The sequence below is a fragment of the Mustela nigripes genome, chromosome 9 (genome assembly GCF_022355385.1).
Source record: "Mustela nigripes isolate SB6536 chromosome 9, MUSNIG.SB6536, whole genome shotgun sequence".
Taxonomy (NCBI): domain Eukaryota; kingdom Metazoa; phylum Chordata; class Mammalia; order Carnivora; family Mustelidae; genus Mustela; species Mustela nigripes.
Genome location: NC_081565.1, coordinates 37,227,501 through 37,249,095, shown reverse-complemented (window position 1 = coordinate 37,249,095; position 21,595 = coordinate 37,227,501). Strand labels below are relative to the sequence as shown.

Here is a 21,595-nt window from a genome sequence, read left to right as displayed (position 1 = left end):
GGTGGCTCAGTGGGTTAAGCCACTGCCTTCAGCTCAGGTCATGATCTCAGGGTCCTGGGATGGAGCCCCGCATCGGGCTCTCTGCTCAGCAGGGAGCTTACTTCCCTCTCTCTCTGCCTGCTTCTTGCCTACTTGTGATCTCTCTCTGTCAAATAAATAAAATCTTTAAGAAAATAATTTTAAAATAAATTTAAAAAAAATAAAGAAAACCCCAAACATAAATTCAAGACAGGAAACTTGCCAGGACAACCTCTGGGAAATGTCAAGAAATCTGTACAACTTGAAAAATCAAAGGAAAAAGCAAAATCAACTGATAATTTGAAGTTAAACAAGGTGAATGCAGCCTACCCTACAACAACTATTAGTGACATCCACCACCCAACTGTCAGCTTGAAAAAGAGTCTTGCCAATAAAAGCAGATGTACTAATCTCTTCCTCTGAGTCTCTCTTCCATTCACTTGACTTTTAATGGGCTAAGCTATTTTCATTTTTTTCTCCTGATGTTTTAGGTAAACTCCACACCCCCAAAGGACTTGAACACACAACCTGGGAATCAAGAGTTACATGCTTCGTGACTGAGCTAGCCAGGCTCTCCAGAGCTAAACTACTTTCACAGTGAAGAATGTCTTGACAACTTTCCTATGGAAGCCAAATATTTTTCTGTTTTATCTGCCACACCAAAAATTTGGAAACATAACGAAATACAATTTTTTTAAATCGTTATGTTCACCACCCAAAGAGAAACATTATTAACATAGTCTACTATTTTTTTTTCTTGTTTTAACAGTTTTTTTCATACTGTAATTTTGGGTCCTATCTCAGTTGATCAGGAGCCAGGCATTTTCCAACATAATTTCAAACAGTATTATAATCACTTCATAACTTGGGTGGAATATAAAATGAGTAAATATTACTGCTTCCTGAATACAACATACACCATTTCGAATTCCTTACAACCATCCTGAAAAGGAAAACATTATGCTCCATGTCATTTTTTTTAACCATTTATGTATTTGAAAGAGAGGGACGGAGAAAGCACGCAAGCGCAGGAAGGGGCAGAGGAGGGAGCCCTGCTGAACAGGAAGACTGATGCTGTGGATTCCGGGACCCCAAGACCATGACCCAAGCCTAAGGCAGACATTCAGCCAACTGAGCCACTCAGATGCCCCTTCATGTCACATTTTAAAAACCTGGAGATCTGGGTGCCTTGGTGGCTCAGTCGGTTAAGCATGCCTGCCTTCAGCTCCAGGTCAAGATCCTAGAATACTGGGACAGAGTCCCGCCTCAAGCTCCCTGTTCAGCGGGGAGTCGCTTCTCTTGCTGCCCCTCCCCCTTGTGCTTTTTCAATCCCCCGTCTCTCACACAAAGAAATAAAATCTTTTAAAAATAAAAAAATTGGGGCACCTGGGTGGCTCAGGTGGTTAAGTGACTGCCTTCAGCTCAGGTCATGATCCCAGAGTCCTGGGATCGAGTCCCACATCAGGCTCCCTGCTCCACTGAGAGTCTGCTCCCTCTAACCTTCTCCCCTCTCGTGCTCTCTCTCACTGTCTCTCTCTCAAATAAATAAACAAAACCTTTTAAAATAAATAAAAATTTAAAAAATTTAAAAATTGGGGCGCCTGGGTGGCTTGGTCGTTACAGTGTCTGCCTTCAGCTCAGGTCATGACCCCAGGATCCTGAGATCAAGCCCCACATCAGGCTCCCTGTTCGGCAGGAAGCCTGCTTCTCCCTCTCAAAGTCCCAATGCTTCTGTTCCCTCTCTGTCTGTCTGTGTCAAATAAGTAAGTAAAATCTTTTTTTAAATTTTTTAATAAATAGGGGCACCTGGGTGGCTCAGTGAGTTAAAGCCTCTGCCTTCGGCTCAGGTTATGATCTCAGAGTCCTGGGATCGAGCCCCACATCGAGGCTCTCTGCTCAGCAGGGAGCCTGCTTCCCCCTCTTTCTCTGCCTGCCTCTCTGCCTACGTGTGATCTCTGTCAAATAAACGAATAAAATCATTAAAAAAATTTTTTTAAATCTTTTAATAAATAAAGAATAAAAATAAATTAATAAAAATAAAAACCTGGAGTTATCTCTTCACACAATAAAGAAACTCCACTTTAAACAAATGATAAAAATGACCATCAGAACATAATAAAAATCTATGTCCTGAACAACATGTTATGAGGCATCAAGAAAAGATCATCACAGGGCACCTGGATGGCTTAGTGGGTTAGGCCTCTGCCTTCGGCTCGGGTCATGATCTCAGGGTCCTGGGGATCAAGCCCCACACTGGGCTCTCTCCTCTGCGGAGAGCCTGCTTCCCCCCTCTCTCTGCCTGCCTCTCTGCCTACTTATGATTTCTCTCTCTGTGTGCCAAATAAATAAAATCTAAAAAAAAAAAAGAAAGAAAAGATAATCACTTCTGTGGTATTTCTACCAAAAAAGCATTACCTGGGAAGGACAGATAGTTCAGTCAGTTGGGCAGCCCAACTCTTGATTTCAGCTCAGGTTGCAATTTCAAGGTCATGTGATCAATCCCCAGTTCGGGCTCCCCACTCAAGCAGGGGAGTCAGCTTGAGATTCTCTCTCTCTGTCCCTTCCCCCACTCATGCACAATCAATCTCCTTCTTAAAAAATAAATCTTTGGATCGCCTGGGTGGCTCAGTAGGTTAAGCATCTCCCTTCAGCTCAGGTCGTGATCCCCTGGTCCTGGGAACAAGTCTTGCCTCAGGCTCCTTGCTCAGTGGAGAATCTGTTTCTCCCTCTGCCCCTCCCCCTGCCTGTGTGCACACACTCTCCAAATAAAAGAAAAAATCTTTTAAAAAGCAATGAAAAGGGACGCCTGGGTCGCTCAGTGGGTTAAGCCGCTGCCTTCGGCTCAGATCATGTTTCCAGGGTCCTGGGATCGAGTCCCGCATCGGGTTCTCTGCTCAGCAGGGGGCCTGCTTCCTTTCCTCTCTCTCTGCCTGCCTCTCTGCCTACTTGTGATTTCTCTGTCAAATAAATAAATAAAATCTTAAAAAAAAAAAAAAAAGCAATAAAAATAATAAAATAAATCTTATAACCCCATTCTAATCATGAGGAATATCTCAGACAAACTAAAGCTGATAGATATTCTACAAAGTAATTGGCCTATATTCTTTGAATAGTTCAATGATATGAAACAGAGGAAAGAAAGTTCCACAATAAAAATGACTGGAGGGGGCGCCTGGGTGGCTCAGTGGGTTAAAGCCTCTGCCTTCGGCTCAGGTCATGATCTCAGGGTCCTGGGATCAAGTACCGCATCAGGCTCTCTGCTCAGCGGGGAGTCTGCTTCCTCCTCTCTCTCTGCCTGCCTCTCTCTCTACCTGTGATCTCTGTCAAATAAGTAAATAAAATTTTTTAAAAAAATTTAAAAATAAAAAAAAATAAAAATGACTGGAGAACAGACATCTGAATACAATGTATGAAAAAGCACTTAATTAGCTAAAAGGGACAATACTGAGACAACTGGGAAAAGAGTAACATAGTCTGTGGATTATATGAGTTTATTTCCTGATTTTTAAATAATTGTTCTATAGCATGTCCTTGGAAAAAAAAATACTGAAGTATTCAGGTGTGGTATGTAACTCTAAAAAGGTTGTAGGGGGCAAACTGTATATAGTTTCTTCTTTGTAGAAAGGAGAAAATATAAACATGGTAAAAATGTTAGTACCTGGGAGATTTGAACAAAGGAGATTCAGGAATTATGTATACTACTCTTTCCTATAAATCTCAAAGCATGTTTTTTGGGTTTGGTTTTGTTTTTAAGTGAGGTTCAAAGAGACTTAAGTAATTCAGTTAGTAAAGTGACAGACCCACTTTACTCATAATCTAAAGATAGTCTTAGATTGATGAGATAAATGAACATTAACAATGTTATTCATACTGTTTGAGAAATTCTCACCATACTATTATAAAAAGGGAAATTAGGAATCTAAGTGTCTAAGAATCCTTCCCACAGCTCAGCGGGCAGTTTTTTATCTAATCACATAAAATGAGCTGCCCCAAAAGAGACCATGAAAACTAATGGTGACAACAACCCTTGGGAGAACAGTCTGGAGACTCTGATTCACCGGAAATCAGCCCAAGGACTCTACTTGGTGGGAGATAGAAACAATTTACATTCTCAACATTTCATTTGGCCCTCTTTAAAAGATCACACTTTTTTTTTTTTTTAAATTTTCTTAAAAGATGTTGTTTATTTGAGATAGAAACAGAGAGAGAAAGAGAACAAGCAGGGGCAAGAGGGAGAAGCAGGTTCTCTGCTAAGCCGGAGAGCCCAATGCTGGGCTCCATACCAGAACCCTGGGATCATGACCCAAGGCAGAACTATGATCCCCCTGGGATCATGACCCAAAAGCAGATGCTTAACTGACTGAGCTGAGCCATCTAGGCACCCCTAAAAGATTGCACTTAAAAAAAATTTTTTTTATTTTGAAATATTCTCTACATCCAAACTTGAAAGCTCAAACTTACAACACTGAGATCAGGAATCACATGCTCCACTGACTGAGCCAGTAAGTTACCCCTAAAAGATTACACTTTTTTCCCCCATATAATAACTTTCAATTTTGACTAATTCGATAAACAACAACAAAATGTTGTTTTAATTTATATTTATTTTATTATTAGCAGGGCTGTACCTATGATTACTCCTAACTTGTATTTCTTCTTTGATATGAAAATGTTTCATTATTAGCCTCATAAGCATTCACCTACAAAAGGAGGGTGTAATATAGTCAAAATTTTTGCAACAAGAAGTAGTCTTTTGGGCACCTGGGTGGCTCAGTCAGTTACGCGTCTGCCTTCGGCTCAGGTCATGATCCCAGACTCTTGGGATCAAACCCCACATTGGGCTCTCTGCTTAGTAAGGAGTCTGCTTCTCCCTCTCCCTGCCACTCCCCCTGCTTGTGCTCCTGCTCTCTCTGTCAAATAAATAAATAGAATCTTAAAAAAAAAAAAAAAAAAGAAGTCATCTTTCGTTACCAGTTGTGAATAATTATCTATGGGGGTAAATGTATTTAGAAATAAGCACTGAAGAGCAGGTTGTAAGTCTACTGACAGAAGCAAAATTTAAGGCTAACCTTATATTGAAAAATATAAAACAACAATAGTCTACTCTCTGTGTCCCTTAACATCCACAGGGCACTTGGTTATGACTGATTATAAAAAAAGTACTTGTAGGGGCGCCTGGGTGGCTCAGTGGGTTAAAGCCTCTGCCTTCCACTCAGGTCATGACCTCGGGGTCCTGGGGTCGGGCTCTCTGCTCAGCAGGGAGCCTGTTTCCTCCTCTTTCTCTCTCTCTGCCTCTCTGCCTACTTGTGATCTGTCAAATAAATAAATAAATAAATAATCTTAAAAAAAAAAAAAAACTTGTAATTAGCTATCAAAGCATGGTCAAATCACCAATCTGAAATTTATGATGGACCTCTGAAAAAAGGTTTGCAAATCTACTCAATAACATCTATAAAATGCTCAATCTTGTATCGGGCACTATACTTAGCATTTTATTTAACTTATCTCACATCATTTAAAGTAATAATATAAACAAATTCAGAAGGAGAGACCATTTGTTATCTAATATTTTCTTTTATTTATTTATTTTAGGGGCAGCAGAGCGAGAGAGGGAAAGAATCTCAAGCAGACAGACCATGAGCACAGAGAACCATACAGGGTTCAATCCCACCACCCTAAGATCATGACCTGACCCAAAATCAAGGGGCAGACACTCAACTGACTGAGCCACCGAGGCGCCCCAGGAGGGACTATTTAACATTAAACATTTTATTTATATTGACCTTGTTAATTAAAATCCATCTTAAGGGACGCCTGGGTGGCTCAGTTGGTTGAGCAGCTGCCTTCAGCTCAGGTCATGATCCCAGCATCCTGGGATCGAGTCCCACATCGGGCTCCTTGCTGGGCTGGGAGCCTGCTTCTTCCTCTGCCTCTGCCTGCCATTCTTTCTGTCTGTGCTCGCTCGCTCTCCCTCTCTCTCTCTCTCTCTGATAAATAAATAAAAAAAAATCTTTAAAAAAAAAAACATCCATCTTAATATTAACTGACTTTCCCCAGCTAACAATGCTTGAAAGAAAAAGCAGCTTTTTCTAAGTCTCTTATATAATTCACCGATTTCTCTACTTCAGAGCATAAACTATCCATATATCCTGGATTTCCATATTACATTCAGGCACATACCTAGGTTAATAAAGAAAAGGAGGAGTGCCTGGCTGGTTCAATCAGTAGAACATGTGACTCTTCACCTCGGGGCTTTAGCTTCGAGCCCCATATTGGGTGTAGAAATTACTTAAAATCATTTAAAAAAAAAAAAAAAAAGGAAAAGAAAAAGGAGATAGCCTAGATGCTAATAGGGAGAGGAAAAAGTTCACAATCAAATAGATAAGAAACAATGTCCAACAGTACCGGAATCATGATATTTTCTCTTTCCCACTGAATACAACCTACTTTTTAAAAACAAGATTCAAAATCTTATGGTACCAACAAAGGAGAGTATGTGCACTCTAATTAACATAACTCTGTACAAAACAAGAGGTCCACAAAAACTCACCTGTACTACTTGTTTCTGTAGTTGTGATGCCTGTGTCGCTGAAATCTGTGTTTTTTCCCGAGCACCTCGTGAACGGTCACTGCTCACTGAAGTCATCATATACAGTATATACAAAATAACGTATGTACAAAATAGAAAATCTGCAAGAAAGCCGGAATGGTAGTAAGCAAAAACTTCAAAACCATAGTAAAACACAAGGATAAAATTCAGGAATATGGAGGAAATACAAGACAAAACCTAACAGCTCTCTACAACACAAATTCTCAAGAAACAACCCATTAGGATTTTGTATTTTCCTAGTAACAATTAAGCCAATTTTACTAATGCTATCTAAAAGTCTATGGTTGAGGCACCTTGCTGGCTCAGACAGTGAAGCATGCAATTCTTGATCTCACGGTTGTGAGTTCGAGTCCCATACTGCGTGCCGAAATTACTTAAAAATAAAATCTTAGGGGGGCCTCAGTGGCTAAGTGAGTTAAGTGTCTGCCTTCGGATCAGGTTATGATCTCAGGGTTGTGGGATCAAGCCCTGCATCAGGGTCCCTGCTAAGTGGGGAATCTGTATGCCCTTCACCATCTGACTCTCCCCCAGCTCAAGCTCTCTCTCACTTACTCTTTTGCCCATACTTTCTCTCTCAAATAAAAAACAAAAAATAAAATAAAATCTTAGGGGCACCTGGGTGGTGCAGTTGGTTAAACATCGGAGTTTTTATTTCAGGTCAGTTCGTGGTCTCAGGGTTGTGAGATCGAGCCCCAGGTGGATTTGTTGCTCAACACAGAGTCTGCTTAAAGCTCTCTCTTACCTCCTCCATTCCCACTCACTTGTGCTCTAAAATAAATCTTTTTAAAAACTAAAAATAAAGGGGTGCTTGGGTGGCTCAGTCAGTTAAGCATCTACCTTCAGCTCAGGTCATCCTCCCAGGGTCCTGAGATCAAGTTCTTCATTAGACTCCCTGCTCCACAGGGACCTGTTTCTCCCTCTGCCCCTGCATCTCTATCCCCCATGAAAAAATAAATTTTTTTAAGATTTTATTTATTTGACAGACAGAGATCACAAGTAGGCAGAGAGTCAGGCAGAGAGAGAGAGGGGGAAGCAGGCTCTCTGCTCCGCAGATGTGGGTCTTGATACCAGGACCCTGAGATCATGACCTGAGCCGAAGCAGAGGCTTTAACCCACTGAGCCAGCCAGGCTTCCTGAAAAAATAAAATCTTTAAAAAATAATAAAAATAATAAAGTGTCTGGGTGGCTCAGTGGGTTAAAGCCTCTGCCTTCAGCTCAGGTCATGATCTCAGGGTCCTGGTATCAAGACCCACATCGGGCTCTGCTCAGCAGAGAGCCTGTTTCCCCCCCCCCTCTCTGCCTGACTCTCTGCCTACCTGTGATCTCTGTCTGTCAAATAAATGAATAAAGTCTTTAAAAATAAAATAAAATAAAAGTCTATGGTATGATTACAGCAATTCCAAACAAAAATCTTAAATATCACCAATTGTTCTTAATAAGTATTTATTTAACCACTAAATGCAGTTAACACTACATGTAGTTTCTTGTCTCTTTCCATTTACTGTTGGTGTTTGAGCCCAAACATGTATCCAACACGTATCCAACCAAGATTTTATCTGACAATAATCCAATTCAAAATGTGTGCTGTCAAGGATTAAGCTATATCTAATGACAAACCCACTTACAAATAGTACATCTTCCAAGGAGACAAAAACAACTGCGCATATCATTCTCCCTTTTTCAGTTGACAAATACTAGACAGTTACAAAGAGCTAAGCATATAACTAAATATGATATGCCATCAAAACATGATTATACAGGGGCACCTGACTGGCTGAGTCAGTTAAGTATCCCTGACTCTTGATTTTTGGATCAGGTTATTATATCGTTAAATTGTGGGATCAAGCCCCACATCAGGTTTAGCACAGTCTGCTTGTCCCTATGCCTCCCCCATGTCCCTTCCCCTGCTTCTGTGCGCGCGCTCTCTCTCTCTCTCTAATAAATAAATAAACAAAATCTTTTCAAAAAACAAAATCCAAAAAAGGGGGAATGGGGTGGGGAGAATGCCTAGCTGGCTCGTTTTGTAGAGCATCCAATTCATCATCTCAGGTTCATGAGTTTAAGCCCCGCACTGGGCAAGGACCCCACTTTAAAAAAAAATAAATAGGGGCTCATGGGTGGCTCAATGGGTTAAAGCCTCTGTCTTCAGCTCAGGTTGACCCCAGGGTCCTGGAATCGAGCCCAGGGTCCTGGGATCAAGCCCCACTATGGGCTCTCTGCTCATCAGGGAGCCTGCTTCCCCACCTCGTTCTATGCCTGCCTCTCTGCCTACTTTTGATATGACTGTCAAATAAAATCTTTTAAAAAATTAAAAATTAAAAAATAAAATAAATAAATAATAGGGCACAGCACCTGGGTGGCTCAGACAGTTAAGCACTTGCCTTCCGCTCAGATCATAATCCCAAGGTCCTGGGATCAAGACCCATGTTTGGCTTCCTGCTCCATAGGAAACCTACTTCTCCCTCTCCCTCTGCCAATCCCCATGCTTGTGCTCACTCTGTCAATAAACAAAATTTTAAAAATAAATAAATAAATGTTTAAAAAATATCAATCAGGGGACACCTGGGTGGCACAGTTGGTTGAGCGTCCAATTCTTGGTTTCAGCTCAGGTTGTGATCTCAAGGGTCATGGGATCAATCCCTGCACAGGTCTCTACGGAGTCTGTTTAAGACTCTCCTCTCTCTGCCCCTCCCTTTTGCTCTCTCTCATGCTCTTTCTCTAAAATAGATTAAGAAGAGCTTTAAAAAAATTTTTTTAAATGGGGCACATGGTGCCTCAGTCAATTAAGCATCCAACTCTGGATTTCAGCTCAGGTCACCATCTTGGGAGTTGTGGGATAGAGCCCTTCGTTGGGCTTCGCGATGAGCACCGAATCTGCTTGGGGTTCTCTCTCTCTCTGCCCCTCCAACCCCACTTGCATGAATACACTTTCTCTTGAAAATAAATAATTTTTTAAAAGTTATATCCCTGGTAATTCTTTTATTTTATTTATTTGAGAAAGAGAGTGAGAGAGAGAGAGATCAGGAGGGAAAAGCAGACTCCCTGCCGAGCACGGAACCTGATATGGGACTCCATCCCAGGACCCCAAGGATCGTGACCTAAGCTAAAGGCACACGCTCAACCATCTGAGCCACCCAGGCACCCCTAAATAAGTATTTTTAAATGTTATAAAAACTTTTAATTACCAATCAGGGGCACCTGAGTCGTTAAGCAGCCTACCCTGTTGGTTAAGCTTCCTGACTCTTGATTTCAGTTCAGGTCATCATCTTAGGGTCATAAGATCAAACTGTACTTCCGGCTCTGTGCTCAGCGGGGAGTCTTCTTAGGATTCTCTTCTCTCCCTTCATCCCTGTCCCTGTACACTCACTTCCTCTCTTTAAAAATAAATAAAATCTTTGGGGTGCCTGGATGGCTCAGTGGGTTGGGGCCTCTGCCTTCAGCTCAGGTTGAGCCCCGGGTCCTGGGATTGAGCCCAGGGTCCTGGGATCAAGCCCTGCGTAAGGCTCTCTACTCAGCGGGTGGCCTGCTTCCCCATCTCACTCTGTGCCTGCCTCTCTGCCTACCTGTGATCTCTGTTGGTCAAATAAATAAATAAAATCTTTTAAAAAAACTTCAAAAAATTTTTAATTAAAAGACAGAAGCAAGTTGCACACACATACACAGTAACTCAGAAAACCAGGACACTCCAGGAACGAACAAATCAAGGAGAAGCTATCTACAATTAACACTATGAACTACCCACCAATACCTACTCACAACAAAGTATTTCTCCCTGTGATCCTCTAGTGAAGAGGGCAAAAACCTCAAAACATAATTTCACAACCTCCCTTATACCTTGGAACGACCATGGGCCACCTTCCTGAAAAACCATCTGAATATTCACAGCACCTTTACTCAATCCCCCAAAACAGAAAATAAGCCAATGTCCTTCAAAGGCTGAATTATCTGTAACACAACCACATAGCAGAATATTACTCAGCAATAAAAAAGAATGAACTATTGCTAAACATACCTGGGATAAACCTCAAATATGTACATGAAAGAATCCAGCCTCCAATTCATTATGATTCAATAGGATTCTATTTTTTTTTTTTTTAATATTAGGAAAAAGACAAAACTATAGTGAGAGAAAACAGATGACTGCTTACCGAGATTGGGGGGGTTGGATAACAAAGGGGTCGAACACAGGAGGAGGTTCACACAAATTACAGTGAAAAAAGATCAAGAATACAGCTATTAGGAGGCCTTGAAGCAATGAAATCTAACCAGAGGATAGGAAGAGTGCTACCAGAGATGCCTCCAAGAAAATGTTTTTGAGAATGCTTAGAAGTTAATCTGCACATACAAAAGAAAGTATAGAGGATCATCAGTGGTGAATACCTAGAAATCTAAGGACTGTGGGAAAAAAACAATTGTTAAGTCAAAAAAAAAAAAAAGGCAATATGGCTCAACTATAACATTTATATGGTTATAATAATATGGACAGTGAATACTGATCTAACCAAAAATTACTATAGAGGGGCGCCTGGGTGGCTCAGTAGGTTAAAGCCTCTTCCTTCGGCTGAGGTCATGATCCCAGGGTCCTGAGATTGAGCCCCGCATCAGGCTCTCTGCTCAGCAGGGAACCTGCTTCCCTTTCTCTCTCTGCCTGCCTCTCTGCCTACTTGTGATCTCTGCTATCTATTTAGATAAATAATCTAAAAAAAAATTACTATATAATACGGGGAGGATAAAAGAGAAGTGTAAATATAAACAGAAAAAAAAGGGGAGGCATAAGAAACACCTAAGAGTTGAAATGACAGCTTCTGGAGAGTGAGATTCAGGAATAAGTCCAAATAAGAAAAGGATTACCTTGGACATACTGAACGTGCTGAAAACAACAAAACTTTTTTTTCAAATTTACTCTGTGCTGACTACCAAGTTAAATATTTTTATATACATTACTCCCACTTATCCTCAAAACTACTCTACAGAACTTGGCATAATCCCTATTTTATTATTTTTTTAAGATTGTTATTTATTTACTTGAGAGACAGTGAGAGAGAGCATGAGATGCAAGAAGGTCAGAGGGAGAAGCAGACTCCCCATGGAGCTGGGAGCCTGATGCGGGACTTGATCCTGGGACTCTGGGACCGTGACCTGAGTGGAAGGTGGTTGCTTAACCAACTGAGCCACCCAGGCGCCCAGCATAATCCCTATTTTAAGAATCAGAAATAAAACTCACGAAGCCTGGGTGGCTCAGTTGGTTGAGCATTTGATTTCCACTCAAGTCATGATCTCAGAGTCTTGAGATCCAGCCCCACCTCAAGCCTGCACTCAATGTTGAGTCTGCTTGTCCCTCTCCATCTGCTCTTACCCCCACTCGATCCCGCACTCTCTCTAAAATAAATAAATAAAATATTTTTAAAAAAGAAAAGCTCAGAAAGGTTCTACACAGACCATTAGGATGCAATACAGGGAGTCTTAACTGCTTATTTCCTGGGGTACACAGCTTACAAACCAAACTATGTACTATTATGAAATAACCATTGCCTTTATAATCCTAAACTAGAAGAGGACAGGCTGGAAGAGACAGAAGTCTTAACTATGAAAATAAGACATAGAATCGAGCTCCGAAGTCCATCTGTACCACACCTCACCATCTCCCTAATTTTTCATGAGTTACAACCACTCAGAAAAATAGCAACGTTTAAAATTACCATGTAAAGTAACATGGAAGAAAATTTTAAATTTCAAGAATTTTAAATCACTGAATGAAATGTCCATTGGAACTCAAACTAGGAGGTCACTGGTGACTACTACCAATACAGCCTCGATGCTGATGAGGAAAAAGCGAAGGTGAGTGAGGAAGAGAGAGAGCAAACTAAACATACTTGAAAGAGATGGTAGCTACGAGACACAGAGCATCAAAGTAGAGTTTTCCAAGGATGAAGAACACTGGGGCGCCTGGGTGGCTCAGTCATTTTTAAGTGTCTGCCTCCAGGATGCCTGGGTGACTCAGTCTGTTGGGCATCTGCCTTTGCTCAGGTCATGATCCTGGGGTTCTGGGATCAAATCCCGCATCAGACTCCTTGCTCAGTGGGGAGCCTGTTTTTCCCTCTGCCTGCAGCCCCCCACTTGTGCTGACAGATAAATAAAATCATAAAAAAATAAGTGTCTGTCTTCAGTTCATGATCCTAGAGTCCCAGGATCTAGCCCAGCACTGGACTCCCCACTCAGCAGGGAGTCTGCTTCTCCCTCTGACCCTCCCCCATCTTGTACCCTCAAATAAATAAAATCTTTAAAAAAGGGGGGGGGAAACACTGAGCAAATCTAATATACAGAAAGTCCCTTGAGGACAGTGTTCATTTCTGTCCCATCACCCTTGCTCTTCTGGGGCCTAACATGGGTAGTACACACAATTAATATATATTTACTGAATAAGAGAGACCTAGGGGCACCTGGCTGGCTCAGTGTGTAGAATATGCAAGTCTTGATATCCAAGTCGAGAGTGCACTTCACGCTGGGGGCAAAGATTATGAACAAAATAAATAAGCAAACTTTAAAAAGAGAGGGGGTGGGGCGCCTGGGTGGCTCAGTGGGTTGAGCCGCTGCCTTCGGCTCGGGTCATGATCTCAGGGTCCTGGGATCGAGTCCCGCATCGGGCTCTCTGCTCAGCGGGGAGCCTGCTTCCTCCTCTCTCTCTCTGCCTGCCTCTCTGCCTCCTTGTGATCTCTGTCTGTCAAATAAATAAATAAAATCTTTAATAAAAAAAAAAAAAAAAAAAAAAAAAAAAGAGAGGGGGTACCTGGGTGGCTCAGTCGGTTAAGTGACTGCCTTCAGCTCAGGTCATGATCTCCAGGTCCTGCAATCAAGCCCTGCCTCACCTTGGGCTCCCTGTTCAGCGAGGAGCCTGCATCTCCCTCCACCTCTGGCCCTGACCCAGCCTGCATATGCTCTCTATCTCACTTTTTCTCTCAATAAAAATAAATAATATTAAAAAAAAAATAAGAGAGAGAGAGAGAGACATATGCATGGGCTGAAGAGGAGGTAACTGAGAGGCAATACACTGCAACAACAGTGAAGATAAAATGATCCACTTGGACAAGAGGGATCCGTACCCATGCCCAGCATAATCAAGAAAAGAGAGAAGCATAACAGCAGCTACATTTTTATGATTAGGAGAGATAATCAATATACTTTGTTGTACTGGTCTTTAATTTTTTAGTAAAACAGATAAAAACATTTGCAGAGAAGGAATACTAGATGGGGATAGACAGAGGAATCCAAGAAAATGGCAAAGATGTGTGACAGTTATGTGGGACAGTTACTAAGATTATTATGAGGGAAAATTGACAGAAAGCAAGTAAAAGAATTGAGGAGTAACATGGAAGATCCCAACTGAAAGCAAAAATCATATAGTGGCATTGTGATCTATGTGTTACCATGAAAGCAAATCAAACGACAGAAATTCAGAATCACAACTTAACTGAATACTCAAGGGAGATGTGGGTAAAGATGAGTAAATCCCTTGCTAAAATATCCACAAGGGATGCCTGCATGCCTTGCGCAGTTAATCATCTGCCTTCAGCTCAGGGCATGATCCCAGGATCCATGGATGAGTCAGTCCCATATCCAGCTCCATGCTCAGCAGGGAGACTGCTTCTCCCTCTGCCGGCCCCTCCCCCCGCTTGTGCTCTGACAAATAAAATTTAAAAATTTACCATGTGGTAATTAAAATATCCCACAAAATAAAAGAATTTGGGGGCGCCTGGGTGGCTCAGTAGGTTAAGCCTCTGCCTTCAGCTCAGGTCATGATCTCAGGGTCCTGGGATCAAGCCCCAAGTCAGTCTCTCTGCTCAATGGGGAGCCTGCTTCCCCCCTCTCTCTGCCTGCCTCTCTGCCTACTTGTGATCTCTCTGTCAAATAAAATGTTTAAAAAAAAAAAAAAAGAATTGGATTTTAATCTAGAGTCCACTTATTCAAGGCATAGATGATGTCGCCAGGTGAAGAGCTGCTTATACCCACCTCTAACATCGGGGCCCTTTCCCATAAGCGTCAATAAATTTGAAAATAGCCATTCCTAAAGAAGACTCTACAGCTTATTACAATCCTGGCTGCAAGATTCACTATCTCACTAAAGGTAAAAATAACACATTTAAGAAATATTTTTCTTTTTTTTTTTTTTAAGGTTTTTTTTATTTGTTTGCAAAAGAAAATGAGCAGAGTGAGCACAGAGAGGGAGAAGCAAACTCCCCATGAAACAGAAAAAGACTGATTTGGGCTTGATCCCAGGATGTCCTAGGATCATGACCTGAGCCCAAGGCAGACGCTTACTTAACCCACTGAGCCACCCAGGTGCCCCTTAAATAATGTTTTTCATTAAAGATTTGTCTCAGGGATGCCTGGGTAGCTCAGTCGTTAAGCATCTGCCTTCAGCTCAGGTCATGATGCCTGAGTTCTGGGATGGAGTCCCTCATCAGGCTCCCTGTTCAGCAGGAAGCCTACCTCTCTTTCTCTGATTCCCACCCCCACCCAACTTGTGCTCCCTCTCTTCCTGTGTCTGTCTCTGTCAGATAAATAAATAAAATCTAAATAAATAAATAAGCAAGAATCTAGTTCTGGGCTTGATCCCAAGACCCTGGAAGCATAATCTGAGGCAAAGGGAGACATTTAAGGGACTGAGCCACATAGACACACCTGTCCCAACTCTTTTAAAAGGTTCACTCAGGGGGCGCCTGGGTGGCTCAGTGGGTTGAAGCCTCTGCCTTCGGCTCAGGTCATGGTCCCGGTGTCCTGGGATCGAGCTCTGCATCAGGTGCTCTGCTCAGACAGGAGCCTGCTTCCACCTCTCTCTCTCTGCCTGCCTCTCTGCCTACTTGTGATTTCTGCCTGACAAATAATGTTAAGGAAAAAGAAAAAAAAGAAATTCTAAAAAGGTTGTGTGTGTGTGTTTTAAGTTTATTTACATTTTTTAGTAACCTCTACATCAAAGTGGGGCTCAAATTCACAACGTGGAGATCACGAGTCAGACACTGCTCTGACTGAGCCTGCCAAGCACCCCTCTAATAAGATTTTATTGTCTAAAACCTGACTAGCTGATTGTAAATTAACAGGATTGAGCCCCTGAAGGCTTCCTGATCAAGAGGGGAATCTGCTTCTCCCTCTACCCCTGCTCCTGTGTGCCCTCTCACTCTCTCAAATAAATAAATAAAATTGAAAGAAAGAAAAAAAGAAATGATGATATGAGATGAGATGAAATGAAATACTACTGAGCACCTGGTTGGCTCAGTCAAAAGGGTAAGAGACTCTTGATCTCAGGGGTCTAAGTTCAAGCCCCCCTTGGTATAACAGTCTGGCATTATTCATTAAGGTAAACAATTAGGGGTGCCTGGGTGGCTCAGTGGGTTGAGCCTCTGCCTTCAACTCAGGTCATGATCCCGAAGTCCTGGGATCAAGCTCCATATCTGGCTCTCTGCTCAGCAGGGAGCCTGCTTCCCCTTCTCTCTCTGCCTGCCTCCCTGCCTACTTGTGATATCTCTCTACAAAATAAATAAAATCTTTAAAAAAAAAAAAAAAGGTGAACAATTATATACCCTATGATTTAGCAATTCTACTTCCTGGCATATACCCCTTCCCCAAGATATATATAAACCCCTATACCAAAAAAACATGTAACTAGCACATTTAAGACAATAATCCAAACACCATTTTCAATACATTCCTACCAAGAAATACTACAAAGCAACAAAAATGGGCAACAGTCACATACATGTTAGCTGAGTCTTAGTAACATACTCTAAAGGAATATTAAAAAAAAAAAAAAGTGACTGAAATACATATATACTATGGTTACATTAAATACTCAAGAAACATAAAAATATATCATTAATTTTGTTTGTAAAAAAGGTGTTAAAATTGGGGTGCCTGGGTGGCTCAGTGGGTTGAGCCGCTGCCTTCGGCTCGGGTCGTGATCCCGGAGTCCTGAGATTGAGTCCCGCATCGGGCTCTCTGCTCGGCGGGGAGCCTGCTTCCCTCTCTCTCTGCCTGCCTCTCCATCTACTTGTGATTTCTCTCTGTCAAATAAATAAATAAATAAAATGTTTAAAAAAAAAAAAAAAGGTGTTAAAATTATAAGGAAAAGCAAGTAAAGTATAAACTCAAAGTTCTGGATAGGGGTTCACTTTACCTAATTCACAGGTTGGGACTAGAAAGTAGCAGAACATGAATTTCAAAAGGTAATGATGTTTTCCTTAACTAGGTGATGGTACATGATTATATTTTGTTCTTCATATTTATGTATTTTAAAAATATTGATCACTGATTATGTACTTCTTCACATAAAATCTCTGGTCAATACATGTCACAATCAGCAATATCTAAATATTCTATTCTAGGGCGCCTGGGTGGCTCAGTGGGTTAAGCCGCTGCCTTCGGCTCAGGTCATGATCTCAGGGTCCTGGGATCGAGTCCCGCATCGGGCTCTCTGCTCCGCAGGGAGCCTGCTTCCTCCTCTCTCTCTGCCTTCCTCTCTGCCTACTTGTGATCTCTCTCTGTTGAATAAATAAATAAAATCTTTACATTAATAAATAAATAAATAAATAAATAAATAAATATTCTATTCTATATACTCAATATTTGATAAAAATGTAAAGTAATGTATACTTGAAAAACTGTGAATCAGAAAAGAACAATCTGCCCTAATAAACAAACATGAAAAATTAAAATGCAAAGTTTCATGATCATTTACATTTATAGCCTAGTGACCCAAACTATAAAGGCAAATAATTCAAATAGGACAGATCACACTAACAAGCCCTTAAGTTCCTATCAAAGTCCATTTAAAATATTCTAAAACAGGCTACTGATTTCTAGAATTATTATTTCCTAATGCTTTTAATATACTAGCTTTCCTTTAAATATAACAGTACTTATATAAAATTTGTATTTTAGTTTATGCTCTTTTTCTCTAAATTTAACTTGCCTTCCTAATCATAGTATCATAAACAACACCAGAAATTTGTTTTGTTTTGTTCCTTTCACTACTCAGTAGTTACCAATATAAGAGACATTTGATAAGTCTGTTGAAATGGCATGCTACAGAATTTGGTAACTTAGAAATCAAGAATGACTTGAGAAAGAACAAATCATAACAGAGACAATGATTCCAAAAAGAACAATAAATGGAACTCTTTTTGTTTTCTAGAAAAATCAGTTACAGAGACCTCAAAGAAAGCATTCATGTGATTTGGAACAATGTTCCCCTATTTGTTAATCTTATACATCTCAGGTTAATGAAGTAACACTATACTAGCATTTCTAGGTATCTTTTTGACCTGTGTATCTTAAAGTAAAGGAGACTAACTGAAATTCAGTGTACGAATTCATGTATCCACAAGGAAAACTGTCCCTGGAAACTATTTTAGCTAGAAAATATCTGACAAGCATTTTCTAAGTTATCTATCCTAATATTATTTACTAATTTTCTCAAAAGGTCCTGTTAACTGGAATGCTAGATAAAGGCCACAGACATTACTACACTGCCTTTTACAGAAACTATATAGCAAATACCTAATTAACCAGAATATATCACATGCCAAATATGCTGACTTAAAACAATATATATGTCTTTTTTGATTTTTTTAATTTTAAAGATTTACTACTGGAGAGTGCACACACATGGGGGGAGGGGGAAAGTGAGGTGGAGCAGAGGGAGAACATCTTAAGCAGACTCTCACTGAGCCATCCCACAACCCTCAGATCATGACCTGAGCCAAAATCAAGTCAAACACTTAAGCAACTGAGCCACCCACGCACCCCAAAAGTTGCTATATTTCAATCTGCCTCTTTGTCAATATCAGTACACATTTTGAATCTTTTTTATGAGCTTAACCATTTTGGTATTTGGTAGGTTTGGGTTTATGGTTTTGGTTGTATTATTTGGAACAAGGTTAACTGTTTTGCCATGACTATTTTTAGAGCTTTCTCTGAGTTTAGTGTTCTCCCAATATGAATAAACACACATGAACAAATACACTTTTTTAACCATAAAGTACCAACACATGTTAAAACATATTAGTATTGGGACGCCTGGGTGATTCAGTGGGTTAAGCCTCTGCCTTCGGCTCAGGTCATGATCTCAGGGTCCTGGGATGGAGCCCATTGGGCTCTCTGCTCAGCGGGGAACCTTCCTCCTTCTCTCTCTCTGCCTGCCTCTCTGCCTACTTGTGATCGCTGTCTGTCAAATAAATAAATAAAATCTTTATATATATATATTAGTATTTCTGGGAAACCTGGATGGCTCAGTTAAGCATCTGCCTTCAGTGCAGGTCATGATCCCCGGGTCCTGGGATCAAGTGCCCCATCAGGCTCCTTGCTCAGCAGGGAGCCTGATTCTCCCTCTGCCTGCCTCTCCCGGCACTCTTGCTCCCTCTGACAAAACCTTTAAAATTTGTATATATATACATATACATGTATATACACACATATATGCATATATATTAGTATTTCTGAAATAAAGAGATTACCTGATTATTTCTAAAATCACGTCAGAGCACTGTATAATTCCATCTTAAGTATCTAGAGTTAAACAGTCAAAATCTGACTGGTGTTCCTAGAGTAAAACTTTAAAAAAAAAGTCATTTTTAGTTTACTTACAGATTTCCAACAGTTGCTTTTTTATTGAATTACGTGAATCTTTTCACATTCATCTTTTGAACTATTCATTCCTCTGTGCTCTCACTTATGAAAATAAACTAGGTACATTAAATATAACAAAATGAGAGTTTCTTCTTACAGGAGTGCCATCTGGTGATAAAAATCTGCATATACAGAAATAAACTTATGCTAAATGGAATGGATGCTGAGACTGAATTTTTTGACTTAACGAAAAAAGACTTTAAATCTTAACAGCCTTGCTATTACAGCCAAACATTTTGATATAATGTACCTGAATCCTCATTTGTCAACCAGGAAAACCATTAAGTTTTTTTATGTTTCAAACTATTACAATTTTACTAATTCACTGCCTTAGTATAAATATTAAGACTTTATCTCTCCATTTCAAACATCAATCCTCAATCCACATTCGATGTAATTAGGCTATAATGTCCTCAGTTCCATGGCTGAACCAGAATTATATGCTTTGTGAAACATGGAAAGTACACTGCTTACTTTATGTTTACATATTGTTTGAAAATAACCATTTTTCTCCTTTAATTAAGGTTTACTATTATGCGTTCTATATATAAATTGTTACTACAAAAGATTTTTGGCATCAACATTACAAATACAATCTTTCCCAAAAAACTTAAAAGAAAAAAAAAATGGTGACTCCAGCACATGCTTCTAAGGTTGCTTAAACAAATTCAGACCAGATTAATTTCTGTGAATATCACAATCTGAACACTGAGGTGTCAGAATGGCTGTATTCCTGTTCATAAAAAAAAGTCTGAGGTGCCTGGGTGGCTCAGTTGATTAAGCAACCAACTTTTTTTTTTTTTTTAAGATTTTAAAGATTTTATTTATTTAGTATGTCAGAGAGAGAGAGGGAGAGAGAGAATGAGCACAAGCTGGGTGAACAGCAAGCAGAGGAAGAAGCAGGCTCCCAGCTGAGCAAGGAGCCTGATGTGGGACTCAATGACCTGAGCCAAAGGCACCAACTGAGCCTGGGACCCAACCATCCGACTCTTGATTTCAGCTCAGGTCATGATCTCAGGGTAATGAGACAGAGCCTGCAGGCTCCGTGCTCAGCAGGGAGTCTGCTTGAGATTCTCTCTCTCCCCTCCAACCCCTACCCCGGCTTACTCACTGAATCAGATAAATAAATCTTTTTAAAAAAATCTTGGGGGACACCTGGGTAGCTCAGTTGGTTAAGCATCTGCCTTCAGCTCAGGTGGTGATCCCATGGTCATAGGGTCAAGTCCCACATCAGGTTCTTTGCTCAGTGCAGAGCTTGCTTCTCCCTCTGCCCCCCACCCCCGGCAACTTGTGCTTGCTCTCGTGCACTTTGACAAATAAATAAAATCTTTTTTTTTTTTTAAATTTAAAAATGGGGGTGCCTGGGTGGCTCAGTGGATTAAGCCACTGCCTTCGGCTCAGATCATGATCTCAGTGTCCTGGGATGGAGCCCCGAATCAGGCTCTTTGCTCAGCAGGGAGCCTGCTTCCCTCTCTCTCTCTGCCTGCCTCTCTGCCTACTTGTGATCTCTCTGTCAAATAAAATAAATAAAATCGTTGGGGCACCTGGGTGGCTCAGTGGGTTGGGCCACTGCCTTCGGCTCAGGTCATGATCTCAGGGTCCTGGGATCAAGCCCCATGTCGGGCTCTCTGCTCGGCAGGGAGCCTGCTTCCTTTCCTCTCTCTCTGCCTGCCTCTGTCTACTTGGGATCGCTCTCTATCAAATAAATAAATAAAATCTTAAAAAAAAAATTAACAAAATAAATAAAATCGTTAAAAAAAATTTTTTTAATGTGGGGCACCTAGGTGGTTCAGTGGGTTAGGCCTCTGCCTTCGGCTCAGGCCATGATCTCGGGGTTCTGGATTAAGCCCAGCATCTGGCTCTCTGCTCAGCAGGAAGCCTGTCCCCCCTCTCTCCCTGCCTCCTTCTCTGCCTACTTGTGATCTCTCTGTCATATAAATACATAAAATATTTTTTAAATGTTTTTCATGAATAAAAATTAAAATGGGGCACCTGGGTCGCTCAGTGGGTTGAGCCTCTGCCTTCGGCTAAGGTCATGATCTCAGGATCTTGGGATTGAGCCCCACATGGGGCTCTCTGCTCTGCGGGGAGCCTGCTTCCCCCTCTCTCTGTCTGCCTCTCTGCCTATTTGTGATCTCTCTGTCAAATAAATAAAATCTTAAAAAAGCCTTGGGCTGCCTGGCTGGCTCAGTCGGTAGAGCATGCTATCCTTGATCTCACGGTCATGAGTTCATGCCCTACGTTGGGTCTAACTTACTTTTAAAACTACAAGTTTAAAGAATCTTACTG

At 41.0% G+C, this 21,595-nt stretch overlaps 1 protein-coding gene across 4 annotated transcripts in view; it reads right to left on the bottom strand.

Moving 5' to 3' along the window:
- Nucleotides 1–21,595, bottom strand: part of UBAP2 (ubiquitin associated protein 2) — a 134,679-nt gene that overhangs the window by 85,167 nt on the left and 27,917 nt on the right. For all 4 annotated transcript variants that reach the window (XM_059411484.1, XM_059411483.1, XM_059411485.1 and 1 more), the window contains exon 2: nucleotides 6,569–6,708. In XM_059411484.1, coding sequence (XP_059267467.1) covers nucleotides 6,569–6,667 — 99 coding nt within the window. In that variant the 5' untranslated portion in view covers nucleotides 6,668–6,708. The remainder of the gene's footprint in view (nucleotides 1–6,568; nucleotides 6,709–21,595) is intronic.